The sequence below is a fragment of the Melozone crissalis genome, unplaced genomic scaffold, assembly GCF_028551555.1.
Source record: "Melozone crissalis strain CALT ecotype California unplaced genomic scaffold, PUWL_Pcris_2 ptg000013l_1, whole genome shotgun sequence".
In the NCBI taxonomy this organism is placed as follows: Eukaryota; Metazoa; Chordata; class Aves; order Passeriformes; family Passerellidae; genus Melozone; species Melozone crissalis.
Window position 1 is genome coordinate 51,754,373 of NW_026535791.1, and position 24,128 is coordinate 51,778,500.

At 37.2% G+C, this 24,128-nt stretch overlaps 1 protein-coding gene across 4 annotated transcripts in view; it reads right to left on the minus strand.

Moving 5' to 3' along the window:
* Positions 1 to 24,128, minus strand: part of MYO16 (myosin XVI) — a 361,146-nt gene that overhangs the window by 45,750 nt on the left and 291,268 nt on the right. For all 4 annotated transcript variants that reach the window (XM_054271508.1, XM_054271509.1, XM_054271511.1 and 1 more), the window contains exons 28-32: positions 23,813 to 23,915; positions 11,549 to 11,645; positions 5,850 to 6,096; positions 3,687 to 3,994; positions 662 to 1,864 (exon numbers count right to left, since the gene is read on the minus strand). In XM_054271508.1, coding sequence (XP_054127483.1) covers positions 662 to 1,864; positions 3,687 to 3,994; positions 5,850 to 6,096; positions 11,549 to 11,645; positions 23,813 to 23,915 — 1,958 coding nt within the window. The remainder of the gene's footprint in view (positions 1 to 661; positions 1,865 to 3,686; positions 3,995 to 5,849; positions 6,097 to 11,548; positions 11,646 to 23,812; positions 23,916 to 24,128) is intronic.

The following is a 24,128-nucleotide window of genomic DNA, read 5'->3' on the forward strand; positions in this document are numbered from 1 at the left end:
AATTTTCATATAAAGTGTACTGAATAATTTCAATAGGAAACTTCTTTTTTTATAATTAGAAAAATAATGGAGTACTCCAAAAGTATTGGAGTTGGTGTTGTTATTGAGGTGCAGAACCAGGATTTAGTTTAATTTTTTAAATATTGTTCACTGTATGACTCTCCATCCAAGCATTATTTAGGGGAATAATAAAGACTGTATCCCCAAATACAGAATTTCATGGAAATGAAATGATCAAATTTTAAAAGACAGTCTTCAAAGTAAAGCACATCTACCAGCTATATATTTAATTCAAGGCATTTTTATAGTTGGATAACATAAACTCAGTTTTCACACAATGTAACATCTGTGGTTATTTTACTGAGACAGCTGGAATGTTAAAAGAAATATTAAACTTGTGTCAAATAAACATTTGGGTAGAAGAAAAGTTGATATCTCAGACAACACCTGAAGACTTTTATCTCAGACAAGTCTTATCTCAGACAAAACCTGAAGTTTTTATATGTCATTTATATTATATATGAGTTTTTTATGACCTTTAAAAAAACCCCAAACCAAACAAGGTTTTCATTCTGCATTTTTGCCCACTTTATCAGTGTCCAAGGTAAGAAAGTTTTGATGCAGAAAAATTACAATACAGAAGCACAAAGAACTATCTTACCTTCTGGCTCCCTGATCTTGCGTCCTGCTGCAGATTTTCGTAGCACACTCCTTCCTGAGTTGAACAAGCTAGTTAACTCATCAAGGGGACTGGTCAACGACCTTGAGTTTGTAGGGCTGTATGAAAATGAAGATGATGAATTTGAGTTCAATTTCCTGTGCTCTGCTCTTGCCACCTTTGGGGAGTAAGGCAGTTTGGAAAATGGAGAAGACGAGCCTCCAAGCTGAGCAGGAGTGGTTCTCTGAGGTACTTTTGGCAGATCTGAATTTGTACCTGTTTTCCCTGCACTAATCAGAAAACTAGCACAAGTCTCTGGAGGAGATGCAAAATGTATGGAAGCCCGGTAGGAAGCAGGAGGTGGTACAGGAGGAGGGGGTGGTGGCAGTGGAGGAGGTGGTGTGGAAGGAGGAGTCACTTTGGTGGAAACACTGAACACAATCAGGCCTGGAGATACTGGTCTGTCATTCTCCCCTTTCTGGCCTTTGGAGTACTGTGGTGATAATGGACTTGAACCTTCTGACTGCACAGGGTATTTTAGGTTGGTTTCCAAAACAGGAAGCTTTTTGACCTCCAGTGGTGTTAAAGGTGATTCATCAGAGGCTGGTGAACATGTGACAGGGGTTGGAGGGAATACAAGAAGTGGTGGTCTGTGGGGGAGCAAGTTAGGGAAAGGGGCTGGAATGTCACATGAGTCTTTATAGATCAAAGCTGCTTGGCTGTTTCCATCCAATGTTCCATCTTCAATGTTAATATTTTTTTTGCTTTCAAACAACAGAGGAGGAGATCCAGTCACTACTGGAATTATTCCATTACCATTGCTGCCTTCTTCTGGTAGAAAATACTTCATTTCTTCATATACAGACTCTCCTTGTTCTGGACTCTCCACTTCAGCAGAACTGCTTTTCACTGCATTCCCTACCATTTCAATATAGACAGGCTCATTTTCCTCCTCTTCTTGTGACATAAAGAGATTCAACACGCCGTGTTGTGGCCCATCAGTAGCAGCTGTTCTCTGTACTGTCACAGTGTCGTAGACACTTGGTTTAACTACTGTGCTTGCTTTTTTTACATCCCCAGGCTTTTGGCCAGGTATTTCTTCGTAAGAACCACTAAGTTTTGTATTTGGACTTCGCTTTGGTTTTCTGGGAGGTATTTTTTTCATGGTACTATAGTCATCACTGTGTGGTCTTGGACGGGTCAGTACTAGGAAAGTGAAAAAGGTCTGTGTTATTAACAAGTTAGTCAGTTTTTTTTTACACTGGTCTAGTACTTTAAGCCCTCAAATGTTGCCCATTTAGTTCTACAATGAGCATCAGTCACAAATTCAGGACTCTAAGCAAAAGTGTAAATGCTTCTAGGAATAAAATGCAGAATTTTCAGCTACCCAACCACAGGCCTTTGTTACCTGGGCATATAGTCTCCTTTGGTAAACTCTACTGCCACTTAAAGATGAGGGCTCACACCTGAGGAAGTATATTTTGAATCTAAAATATACTTGTGCACTGCAAGATCCCATGTAACACATGGGAATATGAGCTCGTTTCTCCTGTTGCTCCAAGGGAGAGGGGCGTGCTTTCAACTAGGAGTCAGCACAGTGCTACTTTGACATATATGTGACTGCCAGTAACTGAAATACCCCTCTTTTGTGTAATATCTCTAAATCTCTAATTATGGGATGATATTATGTCTCTCTCTTCTTTGGTACTGCAGGTGTGGAAATAATTTATAACTTTAGGGAATACCATAGCCTAAGGGCAAATCCCCAAGTGAGTACACATTTAACTAAACTAGATGTCTCTTTATAGCCTCCAGGCATGTATGCAGTGAAGAGACTAGATACCTAGAAGAGTGGTCTTTTAAGACCAAATTTACATGGTATAAATCAGAGCTGGTTTTGGACAAAAATAAAACTGACATAATTATTGGAAAATTAGTATATGGCAGAGAAACTTGCCCTATTGTTTCATACATATAAGAGCTCTAAAATTGTTTTGTGAGTATATGTAAGCAGGATTGTTAAGACCACACATACATAAATAAATTTTTGTTCTTTCAAAACACCTCTGCTAGAACTTCTTGGTTAAATCTCTTGCAGATTTGGATACAGAAAGATTAAATTACTACAGACCTCCTTAAACCATACTAGTTTAAAAGCATAGTGGGCATAGTTCATGTCTCCTTACATAGAGCTTGAAGGAAGAGGTTAAAGAAAATGGACTTTCACCTAATGAACTGGACATGAGAACAGTAATTATTTTGAGAGACGGAGCTGTGAAGATTTCTATCCACTGTATGCAGGACTGGGGAGTTATAGAGAGATTTAAACCCAACCTGAAGGATCTTCCTTGATAAGACTTGGGGATCATTTACACACAACATGACAAGTCAGGCTTATCAAGGAAAGCAGAATGCATTCCTTTCCTTCATCTTCTACCCATTCATTTCAAAGCGAAAGGAGACTAGAACAAGTGAACTCAAAACCATGCTATGTTTACCATAATGCACTGAGATACTTCTGGACACTTGCAGCACTTTTCTTCTAAACAAAAATCACTATAACCAAATTATGGTCAACAAAATCCACAACAACCTAAACAAACAAACACTGAATGCATAAATTATTCATGTGAGCATAGACACAATGTAGGAGAAAGTTTAATGTTAAGTCTGTGAAATTCAAGATTCTAGCATTTTTTTAGTGATGCAAGATATTCTAACAATTTAAAAGGTGAAATAAAATGGTCAGTGGGGTAGAATAGCTCATGTTGACACATTACTAGTTTCTAGAGAGATTTCTCCAAAGAGGTTTTTATTGTTGTCAAACTGGGCAATTAGAACACATGAATATTATTTGCTGATTTGGGAAAATATGACAAATTGGCTAATTTTATTTACTGCCACTGAAATATTTCAAGGAAGCAGGACCTCTCAAAGGCATTTGACTGTGTTTAAAAGGATCAAAGTGAGGAGAATAAATCAATAACCCAGAGTAACATTTGCGACTGTCTCTGCCTTTATGTCTAACCTTCATTAGCGGTTTCCTTAGAAGCTGCCGACAAGCAAGCACTAACAGCCTCGTAGGAGGCACTCAGTCGTGTGTTGGGGTCCCTCTTTGGCTTGGGAGGAGGCTGTTTCCTTGGAGATGGCAGGCTATTGCTGTCGTCCATGCTGAAAACCGAGTGCAGGGAGGGGGATCTGATGGATGACCCAGCGGCAGAATGCGCCAAGCCATCCACTGCCATGGGGACAGGCACGGAGCTGGAGTGAAAGTGCTTAGAGGTTCGACAGCCGGCAAAGCTGTCCTCAGAGACCTTCCCACCCTTGTCTTCAGCTCTGAAAACACAGAAAAGAGGCCCAGATGCATTATTCAAGCAATAACAATGAACCTGTTCATGCAAATGTAACAACAGCTTTTTGGTAAACAATCTCACAACTCCCCTGCTGCGCTGAGGGGATGTGGGTAGTAATCTTCTGACAAACAAATCCAGATCAAGCTGCTAGCTTTCTTCCATTTCCTGTTTCATGATAAATCAGGACACCGGCCCTTTTTCACACAAATGCAGCCTTGCTTAAGCAGTCTCATATTGTTGACCAGACATTCACTGAATGAATTGTTCACACTTTGATTGCTACACACAATCAAAAGCTGGGTTTTTAATCTGAATGATAATTTCTGGGAAATCCATTTTAATAGAAAGTTACTGAGGCAGCAAATGCTGAGCCTTTATCATTATTTTCTAAAAAGACAACTATAAATTCTATTTAGATAATGCAAATCTTTAAAATATTAGATGGTCTTTTTAACCAGCTACATTGACAGCTTGAGCAATTCCACCCAGATATCCCTATATCTTCCAGTTTAAACTTAATTATTAGTTTTTACTTTTAATAATAATTTTTGTTATTATGTTATGTTATGTTATGTTATGTTTAGTTGTTTCAATTACAATCCAGTTTTTCAATTTTTCCCTTTCTTTTTTTTTTTGCTATTTGAATACATATTGAGAAATAACCTTCCAGCTGCTTCTGACAAATTGATTTTTAACAAAAATTCTTCTAACATTTTATTCCTCCAAGAATCAAAACATTGAGACCTTTTAACTTAGAGTAGTAATGTAATAGATAGAAGATTTCTATACTGACATTTTACAAACAAATCCTCAAGCATTTGTTTTTTTAAATTGTATTTCTGCATGGCAAATCACCAGCAGAGCTGAAATTCATGCACAGGATATAGCCAGCTGCCCATGAAGCAAAAGAAATAGGAAAAGATGAAAGCACGGTGCTCAGTGGATAATTTGTTTTCACTGTAATGTTTAATTACAGTCTTTCCTACAAAGGCATTTCCTCCAATATGTAATCACTGGGATATTTGAAGCTAATTAAGCAGATGCGCTGCCATTTTCACTTTTATTAAAGTCACTGACAAAAGCAATGATAGCAAAGGGAGCTGTTCTGGATGAAAATTAAGTTCCTATGGAAAAATAAACATTTATATGTCCAGCAAGTTATAGACAAATTATTTCCATTGACACATATGGATTAACTGCAAATGCTAACTCTGAGATAGAGCTGACTATCTCAGCTAAGAGAGAAATCAGAGACTCAGTTCCCAGAGAATGGCGCTCCAGCATTTACTGGGCTTGTAAAATAGGTACTCCTGAAAATTCTGACAAGAGTTAAAAAAACATAATTTGCCCATTTTAAAATAAAAGCATCCTCCTCACAATCAATCTGCTTGTTTCAGTGAGAAATCATATTTATTAGTGTGGACTTTACTGTATTTTAACACTTTCCTATCTGTTTTTCATTACCTTGGCAATTTCTCAGTGTTGGTATTTTAAGTCAGAGGAATTGTTCTTTTGCTTGTTTGGTCTGGTGAAGTTAAACTATAATCTATTTATCATAGAATTAGAAGTATTTCTGTAAAAAATAAGTGTATCAGAGACTTGAATAAGTTCCTCTAAGCTCAGTGCCCCTTGAATAGGATATGGTGGTCTTAACTTTCTTGACTTAATTACCTGATATACAGGAAAAAAATATGACCTAATATTGATTTGGGTTGAGCATATACTTGAGAATTCTCTTGCAATCCTTCTGTCATTTCTATTGTTTTCTAAACAGGGAAGGAATTCACAAAAACTGAAGAGCCTCATTAATTCTTCACAGCAGATGTTTCTCATCCTACCTTTTCTGGCCTTCTTCTGGCCTGTTTCTAGCGTCTCCCTTTTCCCTGTGGTGAGCAGCGTTCATCTCGTTGCGGAGCCGGTCATTTTCCCGAGCAATGTCAGAGGCATTCTGGATCACCAAGTTGTCATATGTTTTCAATCCCATATCCTCAGCATTCTGCAAGAAGCTTTTGATTGAGGTGACCTCTTGCTGTTTGATGCTCATCTTCTGTAGCAAGCGCTGGCGAGCTAGAAATCCTCTTATAACTACCATAGTGGAAGGAGAAAATATGGACCAGTGAAAGACTAGTTGGGAAACTAACTTAATATTAGTGTGAGTTCTGTTTAAACATGAGCAAGCCAAGTTCAGTCAATATCTTATACATATTAGGAAAGAAATCTGATGGCATATAAATAACATAGTAAAACTCTTGTTTGGAGCAAAACTAAGACTCCTCTTAGTGGAGTAAAACTCATCATGGAACTCTTTCTATTTTCTACTGCCAGTGCTTAAAACAATGTAGTGACAGTAAATTATTAAATATGAGCTATCAGAACTCAAAATGTTTATTTTCACTGAATGTTATTTTTTTATTACATTACAACACAGATGTAATAAAATGTATACATCTTGCATATGCATGATGTAAGATGTATACATAGATGTGTACTACAGATTGTGAAAGCATACATTTACACTGCAAAGGTCAAAAGATTGTTTCAAAATAAAAGCCTGGATAAATGAATTGCAGTGAATGCAGTAGGAATTAAATGATTGCTGTTGTTCTGCTGTAAAAAATGCTGTAAGTGTTTCAATGTACCTAATACCCCAACAAAATCATACCAAGTACAAGGGGTTTTTTGTTTGACTTAAAGATCTTTTGCTGCTCATTTCCTTTCAGCTAAAACAATTAGGTTAATTTAATGCAAATTTCTCAAATCCATCTGACACATCATATCTGCATTTTTCAGTTAAAAGTTTTCATCTGCATTGCATCAGCTTTATTTATCTATTAGACTTTTTCTTCACACTTTTTGTCAGCTTTATGCTGGGAAAAGATTTTAGTCCATCTCCTGTAATAGCTTTTTCTATCTCTTTGCTATATAAGTACATTCATTACAAAAAAACTACCCAAATACCACTCAGTCTTCTGGATTTTCTGAAGTACAGTTGATCAGAAACACGAGGCACAGGGGCCGCTGTGGCCATAATAAATTGGGCACCATTTTAATCCCAGTGCCTGCAACAGGTGGTGTCATTATTCTTTGAACCTATGTTTTGACTTAGAAGGCAGAAAGATGCTGACTGAAAGTACTGTGTTTGTGTGGATGGTTTTTGTTTTGTTTTGTTGCTGTTTTTTTGTTCATTCATTTGTTTGTTTTTTTAAGCTCCACAAGATCATGTTTCCTTCCAGATGTAGAGCCATGCTCTGTATCTCATAGGGAAGAACCTGGTTTAGAATTATTTGTCTGTTGCCTTAAATACTCTTGGTTTTCATCAATTTATATATATCAAAAGCAAGTCAAACTTCATCGCTGCTTCTTATGGTTACTCTTTTTCTGGTCAATTGAAAGTTTTTCATCAGTGAAGTTAGGAGACAATAGCCTGGGTAAGAGGTTTGTTTGAATTTGGAGGAAGTTACCAAGAATGTTGATTGCAGGATAAAAAAATTAAAATGCATTAGGTATTTACAATAACAAAGTTAAATTTCAGATTTAGGATTACTGCAAAACAACATTAAATGATGAAGAGTCAAGCTGAAATAATATAAAGGGAAAATGTCAACAGAGAAAAATACAATTAGTCTTCTATGATTATAAAATGTTATTGAATAAAATAAACAGCTAAAGCATAGGGTAATGTAAGGTACATTCTATCATCTTCTAGTGCCTTGTTTAGACACTAAAAAAAAAGATTTCTTTTATAGAGATGCTCAGTGCCCAGCTGACAAGATGTAAGAAAGTCTAAAATTAATAATAATAACGTAATACTGCTTCTATCCAAAATTTACTGGGTTTGAAAACCTTCAAATTCAGGTAACTTGAAATAATTTCTGATATTAATTTATGATAGAGAGCTCTGAAGGTTTATACTTTTATAATTATATCCAATCAATGCCTTTAATTACATTCCATAAAATCTGACTTCTTTAAACTCTGAAACATTATTGCACATACCCAATTTACTTGAAAAGGATATTAATAGTACAGTTATTGTTGAAAATTTTATGAGAGTATTCATAATAAAGATGTTACTGAGTCTGAATCTAAGGGTTACTGTTGCAAAAAGAATGAATACATGCATAGAATATTATCAGAGTTCACTGCTCACAAATATAAAAATTTTGAAAGAGCTTAAGATGAAACAAATGCTTTTTCCTGAAATATTCTCTTTAAATCTATCTTCTGCAGAGCAAAAATAAGCATCAAATCCTGGGTGACTTTAGAAAAAAAATCTGAATGTTAGGTCTGTGTGTCTGTTTGTGCTTTTAACTTGAGAAAAAAAATCTAACCAAAAAAAAGATTGTTAACACCACCAAGGTTGGTTAGAATAAAGAAATTAAGAGATCAGGTCTCTGACAGGATTGTTAGCAGGCATGAATGAGCAGTTTACAGTAGCCTGCTAGAACGGTCCAATAAAATGAGATCCAGTAGAACTAATTGTAACATTGAGAGACTGTACAGCTACTCTGAATTATGCACTTTCACTAAAATGAAGAAGAAACCTTCAACAAAGCTTTATTAGGAAGGGTTGGCAGATAGACATCCCTTTTTTGCACACATTTTCATGAACTGAGTAGTTTGGGTTTTTCATTAAACAATACACATTTCTCCACACTTTTTTCTCTATGAGAACGTTTGAAAGATGTAGGTTTTGTTTAAACAGAGCAATTTTATAATCTAAAAAACTGCTATGAAATGAAACTCTCAGATCCTAGACTTTTACTGCTCAGTTTCATCTACTGCTGTTGGGTACTGGGTACTATGATTGCCTTGTGAATTTGCTCCTCATTTATGTAGATCTAAAATAATTCTCATTATGCAAATTAAAATAATTGAGGTTAGCACCCCCAGGGCAGAAAAATATCTAGTATTTTAGAGTTCATCTAAGGATGAGGATTGGAATAACCAAAATTCCAGTAGACAATGGATCTGGGTTATGTGAGGAATTTATTAACTACTGTTTATACAATGTATTCAAGTTAAATCCTCATCTACATTAATGGAAGAACTTTCAGCACGATTGCCCTTCCTATGGATACAAACAATTTTCACAGTGATTCAGGTCAAAATATATCATATGTAGCTCTCATACCTGCAGAAAAAAAATGACAGTCTCTAAACTCACAGGTATATTTTTAAGTAAAAGTGTTTCAACACATGCTTTCACTTTAGTTTGACCCCTTTCTTTGCTTGTGTAAGATAAGTTTCAGGATACCAGGAAGGACTTATATGGTTGCTTTGTTTTGGGTTTTTTTCCCCCAAACCTAGAAGAAGGGATTGCTAGTTAGACTTGAAGTAAAAAGAATTAATAGGATATTTGAGCAAGACTTGCTTTCCCTTAAATCTAAGCTCTTATCTAGGTATATGATGTTACATTTAAAGCCTGATACAGAAATTAGAATCATAGAATCAGAATATTCTGAATTGGAAGGCATCCACAAAGTGCCTTTGGATCATCAAAGTCCAACTCTGCACAGGACACCCCGAGTGTCACACCCTGTGCCTGATAGCATTGTCCAAACATTTCCTGAGCTCTGTCAGGCTTGGTGCTGTGACCACTTCCCTGGGGAGCCTGTTCCAGTGCCCAACAAGCCTCAAAATTTCACTGTGATCCCCTGGGTCCTGCCACCAGTGAGCAGAGATCAGTGTCTGTCCTCAACTCCTCCTCATGAGAAAGCTGTAGGCTGCTGTGAGGTCTTCTCCCAGCCTCCCCTTCTCCAGACTAAACAGCCCAAGTGACTTCAGCCACTTCTTGTACAGCTTCCCCTCAGGGCCTTTCACCATTCATAGCTCTCCTCTGGATGTTTTTAAACAGATTTAGTTTTTGTTATATTGTGATTATTGACTAGTTTGGCTACTATTTAACATGTTTTCAGGAGACATATAGCTTCCAAAGTCCCCTGCATGTAAAGGGTGAGGGGACAGAAGTGCATTGGGACTGACACCATTACTCAGTAAGCATGACTATGTCAGTGTGAAGTATTTGGATACCAATTTTAGGATCATATAAGAACAATGTACGGGTACTCTATTCTATTCTAAATTTGCCAGAGCCCTTTGGCATGCTAAATTCTACAAGTTTCCAATTGCACTTGTTTGCAAAAGGCAGCTTCTTTCATGAGCTAATGACACGAGGTCGATGTCTAACTACTCCTTACCCATCCAAGTTCCTGATTTTCCCAGGTTTCCCAGATCATAAAAAGCATGCAGATGAGACTTAGCTGTAAAAACACTTTTGGCAGAAATTAATTTTCAAGTTACCCTCATGAAGGAGGATAGAAGCAAAACAAAGAAAAATATTTTGTAATGAGCCAAGAAGCCCTATTATCTTCATTCTTCAGGGAGACTTTGGTGATCTGTTCTCTTACTTCTGCAAAACATGGACATATCTGACGAGGTTTTAAGTTTTGGTGGAGGGTTATATTGAAGCATTCTGTTTGCACATTGGATTCTGAAAGTAAATATTTCCTTTCTTTTATAAGTCAGCATAACAAGGGAAAGAGCATAAACTATTACTGCTTTTCAAAATGCATTAGTGCAATAGGGTAATTTGCAGTAAAAAATCACACCCAAGTATAAACTCAGCTGAACTGTGGCGTCTGTTACCTGTCCTTCTCCATGTTCATTTCTGAACTGTTACCATTTGGATTTCACTTGCTTCAGATTTTCTCCTGACTTTCTCTTTTTCACTACATGCTTACAGTGACAAACAGATAATTAAAATGAAAGGGGTTTATATTTCTTAAGTCTGCAATATTGTGTGTCAGATAAAAAAAAAAGATAAGATTTTGTAGTTTTGATTTCCTTTAAAGAGGTGAAAATTGGAATTGTTGCAGACATCAGCCAATTAGGTAAATAATGAATGGTGTGAAGGAAGCTTCTTCAAACAAAGCAATATTCATATTTTCAGCAGTTATTTGAGACTGATAGAAAATGGAGCATAAGTAACAGGAAATCAGGAGGTAGTGGATAGTACCTCCTTTTAAAAATATGTTTAAAAGTGCAGTGACCTTAGGAAAAATGCAGGAGTCAAATGGGGAAAAATAAACATAAAATATAAAACAATAAAAAACTAGCAGTCAAATAAGAAAGGAGTAAGAAAAGGGGAAAAATAAGTATAACTAAACACACTCATGTATTAGCTTTAGTTTTTAGTGTTGATATATTTGAAACTATTCCAATTTTGTATCACTGTTACCATATTTTATGTGAAAAAGAAAGTAAAAGTGATATTAATGCCTTGAAAAATCACTGAACTTACTCTAAAAAGAAAAATATTCAAGATCTTACAAGTTTTAATTACATTCAAGACTGTTATAAAATTATGTTTGACCAACAGAAAGTGCAATGCTAATATCTCAAGAATCTGTGTATATCTGTAGGGAAATGTATAAAATACAGCAACTATTCAAGGTGGAGAAAATCTCTTTGCTATGCAATGTTCTGCTCCATGTACAAGGCAACAGCTCAGGAGTACTTGTTCTGTAATTGTTACCTTTTTGGCAGGTTATAATTTTCTTCTGAAGCTGAAGGCACAAATCGTTGAGATGGTCAGCTTGCCAGTACTTAAGAAACACTTTTCGAACTCCTATCTAGAATACAAACAGCAGAGAAATCATCAACAAATAAGGCCAAAACAATGACAGGTAAATAGAGATTGTACGTTAACAATCCAGCAAAGGGTTGAAATAATATCTGCAATTTAGGAACAGTACAATGCCAATTCTGTAACAGAAATGCAGTCATCACTTGGTTGAAAAAAAGATGTATTTGTAAAGGATGAACAAGCTGTCAGACAGATAGTTCCACTTCAGTTCCAAAAATATCCAGAACAAATAGTACAATCTTCAAGTTAAATACAAGTTGGGGAAAAAAGCATTCTGAATTTAATGTGTTAGACAACATAATAGAAAATAAGGTTTAGGTCTTATAAAGCAGAAGGCTGTGTGCATGGGGAAAGGTGACAAGTCAAACCCATGTAGAACAGAAAACGGTGAGATAGCTGCCATATGTGGAACAGGAAGAACTTAAATGAAGTTGGAGGATGGGAGAAACTCACTGTCATTAGTGACAATGACTCCTAATATCCAGTAAAGTTATGAATCCTAGTTCCCAGCCTTGCTTACTGAAGCTGTGCTTTGGGTCTCCTTTCAGGATCAAAGTAAGAGACAGAGTGACTGATTTGTGAAAAATAATCTCCTAAGTATTGATTCTGGTGTTGTGTAGTATCTTGGTTTAATCATCTAGTTCTTGAAATAACAATCATTAGATGTTCTCACTCCTCTAGAGGCAAGTTTATCTAGTTAGACCAAAAGAAAACACCTTTCTTTTGATACCTTCTGAGCAAGCCGGAACAGTCCTATAAAATTCTTTGTATCATCTTCAAAAGCATTCCTTTCTAATAGACTTTAAAAACCACACACAACCTAACAACTCTAAAACCGGCAAGTAACTGGAAAAAACCCCCAATCAATAAGCCAATCATTTTTCTCAGGAATTTTGCAGAAGTAACTTTCTAGACTTCATAAAAATAAAAGCAGCAGTGCCAGAAAACTGTGCTACCCTCAAAGATTCTAGCTTTTGCGTAACTATTAATTTTTTTATGGCTAATAGGCATACTGATTAATTCATACAAGTCTGGCTAAAATTACAGAAATTCTTTCCAACTCTTGTTTGTCTCCAGCTTACAAGCTCACTCTCTTCTTACTGAGCCATCCTGTTCCACTGGTGTTTTTTTACTTTAGATCTGGGAGACAGGTATCTGAAAGGTTAATTGCACACCCTTCCAAATTTTTTTTAATCCAAACACTGTTAGATGTACATCCTTGTAGGGTTTGATGACAGAAAGCCAGGATATATATTTCACCGCTAAACTCCATTAACTAAATCAGAAATTATTGCGGCAAAGTTTTGTCCCTTGGCTTCACCTCTCTCTACTGTAGAGAGCAACTTATTTGAATCAAAAGTTTTAAAAAGTCTTTAATCCTGAAATTTGAGCTAACAATGATGGTGCAGTTCTTAGTCTTTTAATTAAAATCAGATGCACTCAAATTGTAAAACTAGAATGCTTCCTAATTTTTTTTTCATTAGTCCCTCTATTCCCTATAAAATAGTCCCTTTTGAATTATCACAAAGTGTGTGGAAGTAGATGACAAAAATGACATGTTACTTTATAAAGTACATTATAAAGTCAGAAATAGGGAAGAGGCTCTCTTTGTGGTGTGGTTAATCTGAGGCAATCTCCCTGAGATCCAATTGTGCACTCACACGCTGCTCTTAGGGCCACATTCTCATCTTCATTTTCCTGACTTCCAATAAAATTTTTTTACTTTTCTTCCTCAGCTTTCAAAATTCTCTATTCACCTGGTTATCTTAACTCTTTGCTTATTGAACAGGTTTTTTCCAATCCATCTTGTCAAACCACATTCTGAACTTGAATTATCACTAGTTTTGGCTACTAATACCTTCATAGTCTTGCTTACAATGCCTTGAATAAAGAATTCTCTGTAAAAAATAACTGAATTATTATTCATATAGTTAACTGTAATTAAATTATTGTGTGGTTATTATAATTACCATTCCATCTGAGCAGCTCTCAGACAAAGCCTGAGAACAAATAATAAAATTATATTCCTCTACTCTGATTAAATTTTCTCTTTATACTCCACCTTTCCACAAAGCCTCTACATCACACATGTTTTTTTGTCCTGTCTCAGGCCTATGCCAAATCATCCAATTTTTCCTTATTTCTGTCTTTTGTCCTTAATTGCTTAGAGTTCTAGTTGCTTCCCTTACTAGAGCAATACTGATACTCTGACAGTAGAAAAGGACATGAAAAGTTACTCTTTAAAACCTTAAAAAAGCTCTTATTAAGAGCTTATTAAGCTTTAAGAAGCTCTAGTAGTGCCCGTGGCAAAATTACCAACCCCATTCTCAATTAGTCTCGTTATTGACACACTGGTTGCTCACATTTAGCTATATTTGAAAAGTGTAACTTAACTAACTGAGTTGCAATTTATTGTGCAGTATGCAGTCGCAAAATCGCAGTCAAGACAATTGCTGAAGCTTATGTTGGTTTAGCTACAAGTGTCTGACACTGCAAAGCTATCCAGGGGACATGCAAAGCCTTATTGCTCTTTCCTTTCACCCTACACCCTAGGAACAATATAAATGGAGTTATTGTGGCATCACTTATGCTATGAACTTCATTAGTAGGAGCCTGCTACAATTTTTAAGTGAATGAAGAAATACAAAATGTCAATACAAATCCATTTTTACATTCAGATAAAAGCTATTTATAGATTTTTACATCATATGACAGGCCTACAGAGAGCAGAGCTCTAGACAGAAGCATGTAAAGCAGAAACTACTATTACATGTTTGATTATGTTAGTACAGATAGAAACCTCTGTTGCTTAGTCTTTGAATTAAATCTGAGAGCCTCTAAGGCTGGGCAAGAGAACAAGATAGTCTCACTGCCCTTTTTATTGTTCTGGTGTTCAGTGAAAGCAATAATGCTGAAAAATGTTGGAATTTCACATGTCACATATCAAAACAGCTTTTGAGGTTGCCACCTGTCTTCATTCTGGTCTCTTCTTTAATCACAAAATGTTTCCTGCTTGCCTAGGGGAAAAATGGTTCAAATGTTCTTCCACTAAAATACTCACTTTTCAGTATTTTTTCTGGACTACAAAGTGCTCTTATCTGAGTCTGAAATTTTAATGTCATTCAGACTCCTGTAAAAGTAAACCATCTGTGAATTACAGTCATAGTTATTTTAATTAGGAAAGCATTAAGGTTTAAAATGTTGTTTTTCAAAATGATACATTTTTTAAAGACTACGTAAAATTGTTGTTGATGGCTACCAAAGCTTCAATTGCTGCTATGGGCCAGCTGGTTTTTTTTTGGGAGGGAACTGTTCTTTCTCTTTCTTCTTATTTTTATTTATTTTTAAAATATTTTTTTATTTCTTATTTTTTAATTTTATAGAAAAGGTGTAGGATGTAGAAGTACAGACATTCAAAACTATGGAATGGATGCTGAGATCGTGTGTAGGTGGCATGGAGGCAGTATTAGCTCATACTTAATAGGTGTCAAGGGAATCTGTAAAGCTGTTCTTTAGTTTAAAAAAGGCAATTTGTGGGAGTGCTGTGTGTTTCTGGCAGTACTTTCAAAATAGCTACCTACAAAAGACAGAGAACTATAGTCTAATGATATTTTACACAATGACACACATTTTCACAGATCATTAATGAAATTTAGAAAAAAGCCTTAATACTATTGTAAAATGTGTCTTCTTGCAGTGTACATGTCTACAAAGATATTATTATGACAAACACAGGGCACTGATTTTTAAGGACTGAAATTTTTTTTTTAAAGGTTTACTCTCTCTGCTTTGTTTCATATATTTTAATAGTCCTTCTTCATAAACTAGTAACAATGCACTGTGGTACATACTGAATAAACCTACATTTTAGCATACTTCATTTGTGACCTTAATACAAAGTATGTGAGTAATCTGGTATTCAAGCAAGTGACATCAGGCATTTATATACGTTCTTGTCAGGAGCTGGAGTTGAGGCAGAAAAACTGTCATTCAGGTCTCTGGGAAAGGGCAGAATAATGGTCACTCCTTTTCCCTAAACTGTACAAACCTCACAGCTCTTCATACCTGTGAGGCAACATGAGGAACTGCCTTAGAGAACAGCAAAGAAGCGATTAGGAAATGTAAGATACATGTAAGAAACACTCAGTAGGGGAAACCCTACCCCAGTTTTATCCCATGGGATCTTGGTATTTACCAGACTTATTATTCCAGTTTTCAGAATTTTAAAAACAGACACAGCACCAAAATGTGGTGGTACACCCTCCTCCACACCCCTTCCCCAGGCCTGCTCCATGATCTCACTGCTAACCTGAGCCAAACCACTCATTCACAACTCAGAATAAACAATGGGAAAGGGTCTCTTGGCATGAATGAGAAGTACAGGATACAGGTGACAGGGAGAGCGGTGGCACAGAGAGCAAACCCTGAGGCAGGAGACCGGAAAACAAATCGCAGACAAATAAGGGATGAAGAGTGCGACCAAATATGAAGCAAAGTATCTAGAAAAGTGTCAAAAAGTAGAAGTGCAAGGGGAGAGAGGAAGAGGAAGACATGGAATCCAGATCTGAGATGAAAAAGATAGCATAAAGAAAATTGAGTTAGCAAGACTAGTGATCCTAAGAAAGACCTGAAAGATAGATAAACAGAGGGAGGAATATATTCCACAGGAAGAAAAATAATTTTTCATAGAAATATGAACTAAAATTTTTTTTCATAGAAATAGGAACTAAAAACAACAAAACCATGTTTAGTCTTAAAAGAGTGAGATCTTGTGAGCATTTTGAGCTCAAAATCAACCATCTGTCCTATTCTCTGGCTGAAGGGAATCATGAGTTTGACCAGTGTGGCACAAAGTCACTGAGTAAATTTGGGGGCAGTGTCTGGCCCAGACCAGTCTTTTGGTAATATTGGTGAGGTAGAAAGTCACTCTCTGGTGGTTTCTGCAACCAGCAAATTATTTCCAGTATATAATGGAGTGACAAGATGAAACAAAAATATAATGGGACAATATCACTTTAATAATCCAAAGTATGAGGGAAAAATAGATGCTTAGGTTTTAATAATTTCTGTTAGTATGACCCCACACCCTCCCCCCTCCACCCCCCACTCCCAGAATTTTGGTTTTTAATTGCCTAAAAGAAAATTGACTTTCAAAGTAAGATATTCAGAACAAACAGGAAACTGACTTGAGTTAAAATTACTAAATAACAAATGAATGAACTGTTATAGAATTTATGAAGCCTAAAGTTTTCTTACTTGAGGGAAATAAAAAAGTTAAGAATTTCTTATATATTAGATTGGTTGCAAAGTACTCCAGTACTTCAGCGTATCAGGTAGAAAGCAATTTGTGTAGCATGACCACTTTAATTTTAAGCCAAAATAAAAAATTCTGTTTAAAAAATAATTTAAAACTAAGCATGAAATTTACATATGCATGATTTCATACACTTCTGCTCATTCCTCTGATTTAATCATATGCCACTTATGTTCTACATTCTGCTATTTAATCATAAATATATATTTTTTCCCAAAAAGGATCACAGTATGCTAATATTATATACTGGTACATTGAAATTTAACAGTACTTAAGGACAGATCTATCAAATCCAATAAATGAAACACCCATACAACAGCAATAAAATATGATTTTTTCTCTGACTGGTAAGAGCTGTGGATCAGACTTGTTTTCCCTTTGCAGTTCTAGAAGTGTTAGAAGAATTTAAAATCTCTAAATGGACTTCTAGGATTTCTCTATATTGAGGACTTATTCTCTGTCTTAACACTCCTGACTGCAAGTTTGATAATACAGCTCCTCACTGGCAAAGATAATATCTCCGCAGACACTGCTGGCTCCTGAAACAGCTTCAGCAACATTTGTAGTTGTGAAAGTGTGAACTGGCACCACCACAGCATCTATCTCAAGCAGTTACCTCATTTGGAGCTTCATTAAAACCTTCCAACCAGCTCTCCTGTACTGCTTATTTCATACCTGGGGAGTCTTTGGATCATCCCATTTGAAACTTAAGACTCAGTCTTTGACAAATTAGTGATCTCAAAGCTCCTGATAAGAAGGAATCGTTGTGGGTTAGAGGAAGCAGGCTAAATATTGGAAAGATAAACAAACACAAAGCTTTTATTATAAGTTTTTAAGGATTGCTATCTTTTAACCAGATAAGCATTTCTAGCAGTCAATGGCTAAAATATTCAATTTCAGTGAAGTCTGACCTTTGCAGTGCTTGTATTTAGCAGATGCACTTTATAGTAAAAGCAAATTAAATGGATGTTTTCTTTTTCTTCTGGTATGGTACTAGTTTGCATTTCAGCAAGCTCCATCTGAAGTAACTCAGAAGGGTTAATTACAGACTACTGATCTTAGATAAACAAAATGTAAAGCTACACGTTTTGATGAGAAAGCTCAGTAAGCTATGAGCTAACAGCTAACTCTTTTTTATTGAATTTATATTTGCAGCTTAACAGTGTGAGGAATGATAATCCAAACAAATGAAAGTTTCCTTATGTCAGTTAAAAGAGCCAAGGACTGTTTGTGCCCATACTTTTCCCAAAGCATGATAATGTTTGCAAATTAAGTCATGCCATCACCTCACTGACTTCTCCAGGGGATAAATAAGTCTATTAGTTTCTCTCTGCCTGGAGTAGAAATGGTTTGTTTTGATTTAGCAATCTAATTTTCTCTTACATCAGATGTGCTTAAAAGTCACAGCAAGTAGCTAAGCTTGTAGTGATCAAGTATATATTGAAGCTGAAAGAATACCTTATCAAGACTGCACACAGAGTCAAGATGCAAAAATTGCCTTTCATTAGTAGCTCTGCACTTTCATAATTCCAGTACTTAAGTGCATGACTGAAACTGCATGGTATGTCAGCTTCAATGAAACCACTATTTTATTGTCCTAGTTTAGTTATCTCCAGCTCAGTTTACCCAAGGAACAGCAACATTTCATAAAGCTATCAACACTTCCGTCCCTACGTGACAAAAGACAAGTCAGCAGGGAAGACCAGCCTGGCTGAATAAGGAGCTTTCACTGGAACTCAGGGAAAAAAAGAGAGTTTACAACCTTTGGAAGAAGGGCCAGGTAACTTAGGAAGAGTACAAGGATGTCAGTAGGTCACGTAGAAAGCAAAAACTCAGCTGGAACTCAATCTGACCACACTGGGAATGATAATAAAAATCGTTTCTATAAATACATTAGCAAGGAAAACAGGCCCAAGGAAAATCTCCATCCTTTTTTGGATGTAAAGAGGAAAAGGCAGAGGTATTTAATGCCTTCCTTGCCTCAGTCTTCAGCAGAAAAACTAGGTATTTTCAAGGCAAGCAGCCTCCTGAGCTGGAAGACAGAGCCAGGGAACAGAACAGACTCCCTGTAACCCAAGAAAAAATAGTGATCTATTGTCCCACTCAGATTCTCAGAGGGCACTGGATGGGGTTCATCTAGGGGTACTGAAGGAGCTGCTGGAAGAGTTTGCTAAAATGTTCTCCATGATTTATCGGCTAAACAGACCGATGATAACTGTCCAGACAGTGGGAGCTTGCCCAGTGTGATGCCCATCTGCAAGAAGGACCTGAAGGATGATTTGGGAAACTACAGGCCTGTCAGCCTGACCTCAGTGCCAGGGAAAATTATGGAACTGATCATCTTGAGTGCCACCATGCAGCACTTACAAGACAAGCAAGGGATCAGCAGCCAGCAGGGATTTAGAAAAGGCAGGTCCTGCCTGACCAACTTGATCTCCTTTTATGACCAGGTGACCTGTCTAGTGGACGAAGGAAATGCTGTTTGTCTACCTGGACTTCAGTAAAACCTTTGATACTGTCTCCCACAACATTCTCCTGGAAAAGCTGTCAGGTCATGGCTTGGACAGGTGCACTTTCTGTTGGGTCAAAAACTGGCTGGATGGCTGGGTCCAAAGTGTGGTGGTGAATGTGGCTGGTTCCATATCCAGTTGCTGGCCAGTCACTAGTGGGGTTCCCCAAGGCGCAGTATTGAGACCAGTCCTGTTTAACATTTTTATCAATGGTTTGGATTGAGTTACCCCCAGAAAGTCTGCAGACAACAACAAGGTGGGTTGGAGTGTTGATCTACTAGGAGGCTGGAAGGCTCTGCAGAGCCTTCTACAGGCTGGATCAATGGGCCAAGACCAATGGTATTACATTCAATAAAGCCAAGTGTCAGGCACACCTTGCCCACAACAACCCCAGACAGCCTTTCAGGCTTGGGTCAGAATGGCTGGAAAGCAGCCCAGCAAAAAGATCCTGGGGATGCTGGTTGACAGCTGGTTGAACATGGGCCAGCAGTGCCCAGATGGCCAGGAAGGCCAATGGCAGCCTGTATGAGCAATAGTGCAGCCAGCAAGGCCAGGGAAGTGATCATCCCCTTTACTCAGCACTGGTGAAGCCACACCTCGAGTTCTGGCACTCTGACTCCAACAGAGAAATTGAGGTTCTGGAGCATGCCCATCCCAGAGAGGGCCAGTGGAGCTGGTGAAAGGTCTGAATGAGCAGCTGAGAGAGCTTTCATTGTTTAGCCTGGAAAAAAGGAGGCTCAGGGAGGACCTTATCACTCTACAGCTACAATGACAGGAGGTTGTAGCAAGGTGAGGGTCTGCCTCTCCCCCAGACAACTGGTGAAAGGACAAGAGGAAATGGCCTCAAGCTGTGCTAGAGGAGGTTCAGATTGGACATTAATTTTTCCACTGTAAGGGTGATGAAGTATTGGAACAGGTTGCTTAGGGAGATGTTGAGGTCACCACCCCTGGCAGTGTTCAAGGAACAATTTCACATGGCGCTTAGTGCTATGGTCTCTTTGATGTGGTGGTGTTCAGTCAAAGGTTGAACTCAGCAATCTTGGAGATCCTTTCCAGCCCTAATTATTCTTTGTTAATAAATACTTGCTTCTAACACATAGGCTGGTGAAGCAAGCACAAGATATTGGCCAACTAATAGTGTTTGCTCTTATGCTCTGCTAAACAGTAGAAAATAAACCAAAATTGGACCCTAGTATTGGATGTTCTGCATTTTTTGTCTACTTGAAAACAGCCTGCAGTATTTACAAGAGAATAAAGAACATGTTCTGTGAGTAAGGTCTGAGCTTTGTTGCTTTGTGTGTTAATAAAACGCTCTTCAAACACAGCTTGTGTAAGAAGGAACAGAGAAATTGTGAGGCAGGAAATAAATACAAAGATACCATGCTCTTTACTCATTTTCAGGGATTTTAATTTAGAACACTTTTCCATCCCCCAGGTTAATATCACCTTTTTCAAAATGGGATGGTGAGGTACATTATCAGAAGAAAGCTTAAAGCATCATCCAGATTCACTCAGATAAAAAGTCCAGATCTTTATTTTTCCCCCCTCTGCTTTTGAGCCTATTGGAAACTTCATCTACTGATGACGACATATGAGGTGGAGTTTGATTTCTGATCTGTGTTGTTTTCTCCTAAATATCGTCATCCTTGATGTGGGTATTTTAGTTATCTTTTTTGTTCATTTTTTTACCTGGATTTGCAACAGCTCTTCAGGGAAGTGCATGTAACATTTTGGGGAAGACAATTTTTGATATATTCATGAACTCCTGCAACAAATAGATTTTCAGTTCCAGCAGTGACTCATTTGAAGTAGTTACTGCAGGCAACAGTGGCTGAATAAACTGCATGTGTAACCACCTGCTTTTTTGGATGATTTTTAGTAATGCACTACAGATGACTCATTTCTTCTGGCTTTGCTGCCTGACATCATCCTTGCTTCCTAATTTCTTTTTTTCTTTCCTTTCCTCCTCCCTCTTTCTACCTTTTAAATATTTTCCTTTTTTCAGAGTCCTCTACTGTAAAAACATAGAGGAGAGTACCCATGACAAATGCAGATTGTGTAAGCTTCTTCATTTAGATTGTTATTTAAAGTTCAACTTTCATGATTAGTCAAATGAATCAAAAAGATAATTGAGAGAGAGATTATGTGACACAGACATTAGTCACTACTGCTGATAGTTGGGTATGTGATTTTGCATCACCTATACAAAATAGGTTGGTACCAAGCTGTTATTCACTGGACATTTAAAACATTTGACTTGGAGTGAATTTTCTTTTTAAACTTTCTTCTACACTTTTCATCTTTCCATTTGTTTTTATACCTCTCGGTGCCTTGAAAAAGGTGTATGGAGAAGGTCACCCATTTTTTTAAACCTCATTCCTTGCAGCTTAGTCTGTTGCCATGTGGTGCTTAGTCACTGAGTGACAATGGTATTGCTCTCACCCCCAAACTCTCCTATTCCATTTAACTTATCAGTGTCTCTGAAGAGTTTTGTGCCTTTCTGGTCTGAGGGATAATGCATGATGCACCGCTGTAGTTTTGCACACCTGACTTCTCCTGGAGTTAATGAGATTCTGAAATGCTGGATTCAGAACTTCTAAAATCTGTTTGAGATCACAAGCTTCAGTCCTCTGCATGATGGAAGGTTTTGCAATTTCCTTTTAAATTTTTTGTCTTCCTAGGTTTCAGTCCTGTTAACAAATGCCTATCACTACAGAACCACTAATCTTGAGTTCTAGGCTTTCACTGATGACAAGCTGCTTTTTTCCTGGGCTGTAACAATGGTTCTTCTCCAGGGAAATAAACTTGATAGGCATCCTGCCCTGTGTTTCTTGACTGGAGCACACGGTGCAATTACTGTTGCACAGCTTTTGTCCAATGTCAAGCTTGTAACCACACATAAGTTCTAAAAATGTGGGGTTCTCTCATTTCCAGGTACTTGTAAGTGAAGGTACAGTTTCTTGTTATTAATGATTGGGGTTTTTTTAATAGGGAACCTTGTGGCAATGATGCAGAACATATATCAAAGCAAACTTACAAAACCTGGGTAGGAAAAGCAAGTCCAGTTTAATATTGTTATCTTTTCCAGTCTTTTGGTCTTTTCTATTGGGGGAGAGGGGAGCTATATGTGCCTTCCACTTTGCTTGGTGACTAAACTGAGGCTTTAAACAGTATTTTGATTAAAGAAAAATTTTCTTATATGTCTGAGTGCAGGTGATCATGCATGTATGCTTCCAGCCTAGTGGGGGCCTATTTTTGTTCCTGTTGATACTAAGGAATCTGGGACACTGAGAAATATCCATAGCACACATTCTGACTTAGTCCTTGGCCTTTATAAACAGCTTGCAGAAACTTTTCTGGGCATCTTAATACTCAGAGGTCATACATTAATTAGAAAACCTCATCCTTTAAACTGAAGAGGCCTATAGGAGTGCCCTAACCACTGTCCAATCCCTTAACTTCACAGCTGTCCCTGAAATTGGTCTGGATGCTCTCTTGTGTAACATATTTCAGTCCAGCTAGGCTGGAAAAAGGCCTGAATCTGCAGCTCACACTGCCTGCAGGAATGCTCTGTATGTGAAGCCTCCGAAAGCTTCATTTCTATTCAATAGATTCTATACTATGCAAAGAAACACATTTTTCTTTTTAAAAAGCACATATTAAAGAAATCAGTCCTACTCAATTACAAAGCTATCCAAAGCAGATAACTGAGTACTCTGGACAAATACAGACATCCACCTCGCAGTCTTCATACTGTTGAGACTTATACAATGTAAGTAGAATAAGGAGAAAGGATAGGGAGTTGACAGTTTCCTGTTTAGGGCTTGTTACTTTTTTTAAAAAAAATTTACTTGACGTATGGCAGCCTCAGGTTCTCTGGTGGACCTGTGGATCAGCATGCTGGCACCTACAAATGCACTGACTGACTACCTGGGAAATCCTAATTAGCTGTTTTCAGTCTGCCCTGTTGTGATAGTCGATAGAGCATTTAGCATAGGATTTGAAAGGAATAAAATATGTAAGGTTATTCAGGAACCATTCAACCACTAAAATATATATATCAAATACCTTCAAAAATCTTGAAAAAAAATTACATAGTGTGCATGGTTAATTGAATCTTTTTCTTCCCACAAGAATACACTGATTTTTTTGACACAATGATCACAGCTACTCATAGAACTCTGAAAATCAGTTTGATAATTTACCCAAGCATATATTAAATGGCAAAAAATACACCACTGCAAAGTATGTGGTGGCTTGCCACCAATGGAAATGACTCAGCTAGCTTGTTTAAAGAATGATATTTTAATTGCTTTGTAGATCACAAACCTGCCAGCCTTGCAATTTACACTGCTGAAGAACAAGACGACATCTCTCCTTGGCACTCAACTTCTTCTTGTCTCCTGCTGCTGTATCAGCCAAATCTTTATACCTAGAAAAATCAGCAGAAGTAAAGTTACTCTAATGTTGGCCTGGTTGATGACTTTGTAGAAATTGTCAGTTTTCCTTTGACTCTCAAATCTTTGATATCCAAACTGGAAGCTTGGGATTCTGATCAGGGTGAAGAAAACAAGAAGGCAAATCACTCAAAATCTTGTATATTGTTAGACATGACCTTGGTTAATAACAAGTGATGCCTAAAACC